This window comes from Eurypyga helias, unplaced genomic scaffold (genome assembly GCF_000690775.1).
Source record: "Eurypyga helias isolate BGI_N326 unplaced genomic scaffold, ASM69077v1 scaffold24243, whole genome shotgun sequence".
Taxonomy (NCBI): domain Eukaryota; kingdom Metazoa; phylum Chordata; class Aves; order Eurypygiformes; family Eurypygidae; genus Eurypyga; species Eurypyga helias.
Window position 1 is genome coordinate 8,527 of NW_010243494.1, and position 8,625 is coordinate 17,151.

The 8,625-nt window shown below is 41.5% G+C and overlaps 1 protein-coding gene across 1 annotated transcript; it reads right to left on the reverse strand.

The window, feature by feature from the left end:
• Positions 1-3,265: 3,265 nt before the first annotated feature.
• Positions 3,266-7,896, reverse strand: NHLRC3 (NHL repeat containing 3; the record flags this gene model as incomplete). Its single annotated transcript, XM_010149449.1, has 5 exons — positions 3,266-3,494; positions 3,986-4,098; positions 5,520-5,611; positions 7,012-7,212; positions 7,749-7,896. Coding segments are annotated over 5 exons (783 nt in total), but the record flags the coding sequence as incomplete, so codon positions are not given.
• Between the last annotated feature and the right edge of the window lie 729 nt (positions 7,897-8,625).

The window sequence follows — 8,625 nt, forward strand, 5'->3', positions numbered from 1 at the left end:
GCAGAGTTGGAGACATCAAAACATGGATTATTTTTATTTCCTTTACTTGAATATTCCAGTGATTCTTTCTCACACTTAAAGATGGCACCTCTTACCTAAAATTAGATTTTTGTGAGGTTCTAGCCATCACCTCACATTTTCTTTCCTGTCCAGTTATCACAGTAGTTATGTTATTTTTCTTTTTGTGCAAGCATTTCTAACCCATGGAGAAATCCCTTCTCGATCTTCTAAAAACTAACCAGATTGCAGAGTTAATCTTTTCTGGAAATAAAACCTGATTCCATATTAAGCAGCGTTTTGCTGGTTTGTTTTTAATTTCCCTCTTAGCATCAAAAAGGTACACAGTTTAAGTGATTTTTTATATATATATATATGCTTGGCACTTATGTAACTCATCATCCCATTTTACTAATTACTCTGAGGAAAACATCTGGGAGAGATTTATGTGCTTTTTTTTGATATATAGATTAGAATGCATGAGATGGGCCACAGAAATGGTAATGTAGAAAGAGAGCATGGAATTACAGATTGCATTTGAATGTTGGTATCAGAAATTATCAAATACCATATTAAAGTCCTAAGGACCCATATATAGAGAAGCAATCCATTGCAACAGCATGTGTTGACATTAGCACAGAAATAAAGCAGACAAGCCTTTCAGAATGAGAAACTCTTTATTTTTATTTATCAAATTATCCTACTATGCAATTTCTCAGAAAGAAGTTTCAAGATATTACACAGAAAAACCTTCAGAGAATTAGCAAGTTAGTGCACAAATCAATCATTGTCTCAGCCTGGTCACAGACGCAGGGGTAAAAGGGAGTCTAAGCATCCCCTACTAGTTAACAATGAGCATCCCTTCTTGTCACAGATACCCAAATGCCCAGAGGTAAGGCACATTTTGGCACCACGGCCTACTTCAGTAAAGTCAGGCAAAACTGGACTAATGCTCCCTATTTCTAGGGGCTGCAAAAGCCCATGTAAAGAGTGTTGAGAGCAGATCCCTGCAGCAAACAGAAACCTGTGGAAAAAACTTACTCTTCACCATGCAAAAGTGCACTACTCCTTCACTGAACACAGAAGCATGTTCCCAGAGAGCTTCGAGTCCAGTTTCAGATGGAGGTGACAAAGGGAAAATAAATAAGGAGAGGATGTGGTGAGGAAGGATGGATGTGCCCGGAGCCCTCACACCACCAAGATATACTCAATTAGAGTTAGTGATACTACAGTAATATTTTTAAAAAGAAACCCACCATGCGTAGGTGAGAAATATCTAAATTGCACATGGAGCAGAGATCCCTGAGCAAGTGGAGACCTAGCTGGAAAATCCACACAAGACTGCAAAGCAATGTGGACCTACCCATCTAGGCCTAGAGGAAGTACTTGCTACTTTTTCAGCTCATGAATCACAGAATGGTTTGGGTTGGAAGGGACCTTAAAGACCATCTAGTTCCAACCCCCCTGCCATGGGCAGGGACACCTTCCACTAGACCAGGTTGCTCAAAGCCTCATCCAGCCTGGCCATGAAGAGAGCCAGGGAATATTGCTTACGAGCTCCCGTTCAAGACCACGTGGTCAGCAGATGCTATTTGCTAGTGCATAACCTGAAGTTCTGGTTCTAAGGCTTGCATGAGGGCAGCCAGGTCAGGTCTGCTTTTGTTATTGTGGATGTAGCCAACAACAAAGCATTCCTATTTAGTGCTTTCATCTCAAAAAGTACTGAAATCAGGCCATCAGGCTCCACAGCTGAGTTACTTTCCACAGAACATATGGACCTGACTTTTCAGGACAGTTTTCCCATCTGCTGACCCAGAAATTTGTGATCATAGGTTGAAACCTGCCAAATCTAGATGCATTGGTTTTTGGTAACAGTCACTGAAGTGGATACTTCCCATTAGTATAATTCCATTTCCTATATTCCCTTTCTAAGGAAGTTGAAAACAAAAATTGCCTCTCTTAGCTGGCAATTAGCATTAGAATAGTCCACACATGAGAAAAAGTGTGTGGAAAAGCAAAAATCCTCCCACATGTATTGAAGAGCTAGTAGATAAACATGGAACGTGGGTCCACAGCTTTACAGAGCTAATCAGTTATTCACTGTCCTGTTTCTGCCATGCTGTTTCCCCCCACATTTATGCCCATTTCCCTCTGTGCTACAAAGTAAACTAACTTAAAATTTTGTGGCAACACGTAAGGAAAACTGAACTGCTCTGGACTGGGAATGGAAAAGGACAGCATTTTTTAGGACAGATCTTGGTGACACCTGCTAGGATATAAAGCAAGAGACTTAACTCCAAACATTAATGGAGTTGATGAAGTTTAAGTGCTGGATAGAAGTCAAAATTCCCCAAATGAAAACAGATGTACTGCTGTTAACTAACAGAACTTCAATAAAACTGGGAGAAAATCATGCATCTCTCAGTCCCTAATGCTGATTAAGACTTTCCTAGCAACTGGCAATTTGTTTATCTTCAGGATCCTAAGTGAGCTGAACTTCAGTATGTTCCACTCTGAAATCTTACGCAACAGAAAACTCATGCTGATAAAAATCAAATCAAGAACTGATTTAGTTAAGAATCAGAACTTGGCTGCTGAGCACATACTTTTAATTCAGTTTGAAGTGCCTGATACCAATTTAGCTTAAGCTTATTACAGACCTTACCACTTTAGCAAGGGCCGAAAACTTTGACTTCCATGCTTATGTCATGAACCACCTAAGGCAGATGCCAATATCAACACTGACACCAGCAGCCAGCAGCATCTTATTCAACACCATAACGCATCTCTGTATTCAGTGCTGGGCAGTACCAGCACAATGATTCCAAAAAACAAGTAAAGAAACATCAAAATGAGGTGCTTGCTTCCCAGGAAATCATTTATATACTTCTTTCAGACAGTTCTGACCTTCATTTAACAATGCACAGAGGCTAAGTAGAGAGGCTCCAGGATGACCCTATACATTTAAGAACAGCATCTGTGTTTGTAAAGATTTATATAATAAAATTAAGATGCTTATCAGAGTAATTTTACAATTCCCACCAAGAAAAGCAAAAGTCACCACAGCATTACTAAAATAAGTAACAGCTCAAGACCAAGTACTTCTCCAGGAGTGCAGGAGAGCTAGGACAGATTGTTATCTCTACAGTTCTGGGACCACGATGTTCAGAGCTTGTCTAAGGAAACACAAGCTACAGGAAACTCATGGAAATATGGCCATAGGTCTTATATGTCACACAGCTTGTGCCACAGCAGTTGTGGGAAGCCATCAGCTTAAGGGTATGTATTTTTGTACTTGCTGGGCTCCAATCTCCGCAACGTAGACTGCTCCACTCTTCATGTCAACATCCACGAGGTGTGGCTTGGTTTCGTCTGCCAGCTGGACCGAGTTGACCATAACACAGTCCCCAATAGAGCCAACTGGTGGTGCCGCCAAGACTGCTAACCGGTTGATGTTCAGCTGAGCTACGATCAGGTATTTGTAATTGGCAGTAAATCTGTGACAGAAATATAGTTCTGAATCATGAACTCCATATGACAACTCATTTTAACACAACCATGCGCTTTAAAAAATAAACAAAACCACTAGTCAAGGTTTTAAAGGCTACAACAAACCAAGTGCAGCCAAACATTAAAAATTAACTTGTAATCCTTGCTCTACATGCTGCTGCTCCTTGAGACAGATTACGCTGCAGAAAACTCCTGCAAGACAATCACTCTTCCTGTAAAAGCTGCAACAGTAAGGTCAACAAAACAACATTCAAATGAAGTTCCCAATCCTGCACTCAAATCCATGGGGCTTGTATGAAATCAGGGTTTCCCTGTCAAGATACAACTGTGCAGATCTTTGCATATGATTAGGCCCACCACCCTACTGAACTCGTTAACTCCTTGTCATCAGGCATTACATATCAACATTTTAATTCACCAGTAAGAGTACATCTTATTTATGTAATTGCATGCTGCTAGACGAACTGTTGAACAATACCTGACAGAATAGGGTCCATCTTCTGAAAAACAGCTGCTCCAAGACCCAAGCCATTCCCCTGTGACTTTATCAAAAACCTGGATTCTCTTGTTGTCTCTGTCTGCAACCCATACCTGTTAAGAACAAAAAAGTCAGGACTGTTCACCAATATAATAAACTTCAACAAATCGAACGCGTTACTTTCTTACATGAGCAAAGTATCCTGTAGTAGAAAAGAAGCATTTAGTAGGATTCCCACTGCCTCCCCCCCTGCAGTGAGGACATATTCCCACCTATTTAATACCAAAGATACTGCTCTGTCGCCTGATAACATTTGTTTTTCCACAGTAGCCTCATTTCATTATCCAGGACTACGATGGCCACCTGGGCAAACACTCTGCTATGACTAGTAGTACTATAAATATTGAGCAACTGAAACACCGTGAGTACTGTCAGCATGTTTTGTCTCATCAGTTTTGTGGAGCTTATCTCTGTTCCACCCTGTGCTCGCTGGGTTCACAAACACCGCAAGCCAGCAATACCATCACACAGTCCCAGTGAAGGCCACTCTTGTACTACAGTCATGGGAATTTTAGCTGTTGACAACTCCCCAGGCTGATAACTAGAAATTCATGACTTTTCTGGGATATCACCCAAAAGGGAGCAATAAACAAGCTGACCCAAGATTTTTCATCGCTATTTTTAAATGAAACACTACTACAGCAGTCTCTTAGATTTCTTGGGAATTGACAATTATTTCTAACCTAGGCTGACGATCAACACCACGTTGGCAATAAAATGATCGCCCACCGCAATTGCTGTCTTTGAATGTATATGCTCATGGCTACCCTTCAACACAAAACAGCCATGTCCCTCTTCTTCTCCCTCCCACACTGCCAGCTTTGGCAGAGAAGTGGCTTTTATATACGCTTCTGGTTCAGACAGCATCAGTAGAATTAGCTCAAATCAGTGATTTAAGATGTTTTAGTCAAGTATTTTTATTTTCCCTGAAACAGGTTAAGGAGCAACCACACAATCCTTCTGTAAGAGCAGCAGGGCAAAAGCCAGACCATGATTAACACCTGGCAGAAGCTGATTCTGGAATGCCTTGAGCTACATGTAGAAAAAGGACTGATGTTCACAACCTGGCCAGGGCCTTACTATCATCTTAAGCTTATTTGGAATTTCCAAATACGAAATCAAAGTCCTCTGAAGAAACAAGCGCTTGGGTAGGTATTTCTTCAACGTAACATAATTCTCCTGTACTCTCTCAATGGCAAACTGTTAGAAACTGCAGGAGGAACAGTCCGTTTTTGCAGGGACACTGACAACGTAAGCGGTCAGAACCCTTGTGGTAGCCTCGCAGCCAGCTACTTCAGTAGGATCTGCAGTCTGAAATGTCAACTTCTGACCGCTATCGCACTGAAAACCAGAACCCGCATAAAAGTGACCCAGATCATGACAGTTCTATTAAAAACACAATTTGTTTTGTTCAAATATAGGCAAACAAGTCTGTTGGAAGGTGAAAAGAAAAAGTTCTCCCTTTATGCTTTACCCGTCCGACAGGATCCACTGTCACGCTGTGAGGAATCTTGAACTGGCCAACGCCGGTCCCATTGGTTCCAGTCAGCCATATCTCTTTGTAATCTAACCAGTGAGCACCAGGAAAAGTAAAACAAAACAAAAAAAATCACAGTAAGAAAACAACAAATAAAATAGCTTTAAGTCATTTCCTTGCAAACTGAATCATTTTTAATAGATGAAATTTCTAAACCCATTATTTTAAAACATAATACTGCAGATATATAAACCCAAGAAATACTGGAACTACTACAGGAACTAGTGGAATGTTATTAGTAGTTTCAGTATTAAGGTTACAGAAACGTAGCCACCAGTACACAAAACACAGCCCTGGACTATGGCTTAAGCACTGTATTAAAAATATATGTATGTATACACACACACAGAGCTTTGGCTGATTCTTCATAGACTCAGAGTGGTTTGAGTTGGAAGGGACCTTAAAGCCCATCTAATTCCACCCCCCCTGCCATGGGCAGGGACACCTTCCACTAGACCAGATTGCTCAAAGCCACATCCAGCCTGGCCTTGAACACTTCCAGGGAAGGGGCATCCACAGCTTCTCTGGGCAACCTGTTCCAGTGCCTCACCACCCTCTCCATGAAGAATTTCTTCCTGACATCTAACCTAAATCTCCCCACTTTCAATTTAAACCAGTCTCATTTGTTTACTGAACTGACTTTTTACATTTGTCATCTGGCAGTTTTGAGTTTAACAATTTACCATTTGCAAACTGGATATTAGCAAACTGCCTGTTTTATGACGGCACAAAGGAGAAATGGTAGTGCCTCCACATTCCCTCAACTGAAGGTGTGTTCAAACTCCTCGCTCACAGCCCTAACCGACACTGGCCATCTAACTGGGGAAAGTGAACAAGCTAATTAGAATCCCAGGATAATTTAAGTATAAGAGATCTCCAAAAACCATCAGGTCCAACCTGCTTCTCAAAGCAGGACTAGCCTTGATAACAACTCCACCTCTGAAGTTGGATGAGGTTGTTCATACCTCGTCGAGTTACCTCATTTCCAAAAGCAGACACCACACACCCTCTCTGGGCATACTATTCATTGTCTCATCGCCCTCACTGTGAATCTTCCCTACCAAAAATCAAACCGGAATTCCCCCCTCTTGCATCTTTTGCTCAGTGTTCCTCGTTCTTCACGGTGCATCTCCAAGAAAGGTGTGGCGCTGCCTTCTCTGCACCCTCCCGTTCCTGACCTGAAGACAGCACTAAGAACCCTCCTTAGCCTTCTCCCTTGTGAACAAACTCATGCTCTCAGCCTTTTGTCATAAACCATCAGATTTCACCCGAAGCGACAAGCAGTAAAACAGGACCTGATCTAACAAAGTCTTCAGACTAATGTGAAGTGACAGCTCTACCTAGTCCTTGCTTAAAAGTATTCTCAAGCTGCGTTACTCCAAACTGAATTTCCGCAGTAGTTGACCACTGAAAATTGATTTTTCCATACCGTTGGAGAGTTTGAGCAATCTGTTATTCATTCCTCCGTCTCCATCCACAACATACATATCTCCGCTTTCCTCCACAAAGATCTCTGCCGGCTGATCAAACTGCAGGGGAATCAAGCTTGACCCAGCATTACCTGGCGTGCCCAAGACCTGCAGAAGTTTCCCCGAAGGGCTATACTGTTTCACGGTGTGCCCGTATTTCCCTGAATTAAGACAACAAAGCGCATAAACGTCTTAAAATGTATTAAAACTGATTACGAGGATTAAAAAATAAGATCTCCTGATCCTCACAAGTGATATTAATAAGTCAAACAGACCAAATTCTATAGTGAGAATATAACTGTGGGTTAGTAAATCCATAGGCTACAGTATTGATCCATTTTAGGGCCACCAAACCTGGGACAGAAGATAAGTCTAGCCAGGAGATTTCCCCCACCCCCCCCCGCCGATACTTCTCCTAGGGGGAAAAAAGCCCCAAACCAGACCATACAAACAAAAAAAGGCCAAACCAACCCAACCCATTTGCTTACTAGGTTCAGGAGTCTTAAGCGGATACACAGAACAACTCATGAACCTTCAGAGTATTTTGTGCAGCACCTGAGAAGTTTGTTCATGGCAAGAAAAGCACAAAGGTGTCTCAATTATTTGAGACTTACATAAATGAGTTGTTTAAAGCAGCATCTGCAATACTAGCATTGTCTTCCCCACTCAATACTTCTCATATCTCCACCATGCATACCTGTTCCAACATCTGTGATCCATACGGAACTGTCTACTGCAGTGTTCAGTACAAAGATACCATGAGGCATTTCAACTGTATCGTTCCAGGAGTAAAGAAAATAGCCTTCCTCTGAGAACACAAGTACCTTTGGTACATTATCTCCCCTCTGAAAAGGCAAAGAAAGGTCTATTAATAACATGTACTTCACAAGTAATCATGTTTTTGAAAATTCCTCTCTGTAAGGTTTTTTTTCCCCAACTTTTCATGAATCATGAGAATCTCCGGAGACTGTCTGCTAGATCTCACTTTTTCCAGCTAGAAGGGAGAGAGAAGGGTCTAAGCTTAGCATGTGAAACCTTCCACTCATTCTAGACTTTCAACTTAAATCACATACAGAGGCGAATTCTCAGAACAGCCAAGCTCCTGCAGCTATCCTGGTGTTCACTGTCAACCATGTTTTTATGTTCTTGCTGAAAAGCATGCCAAGCATAACACAAACATGAAAAACTGTAACTGTCCTCATCAGCTGCGTGGCACTCAAGTACTCGTACCGTGCTTGATAAATAAATCTCGTCACTTCCCACAGAGAGAATGTCTTATCTGTGACCTAGAGATGCCAACGTATGGAACTGGGTAAAGCAAATAATTGAACTGTGTAAGAACTGAATAATTATTGTAACTGGCTGAAAGTTTTGTGGCTTTGATTTCACGGGACAAAGGCTGAAAGACTGGAAGAGGACTAGTTGGTTGCCCCAGAAACACGGTTTACCTTACAGTTAGACAAGAAGCTCAGTATGGTCCCAGAACCGCTTTAAAAAATGGATATAGCAGAGGTATCCATACTTGAATTTTCACCGATTTTGATACAATAACTATTCCTATATATACTGTCGTG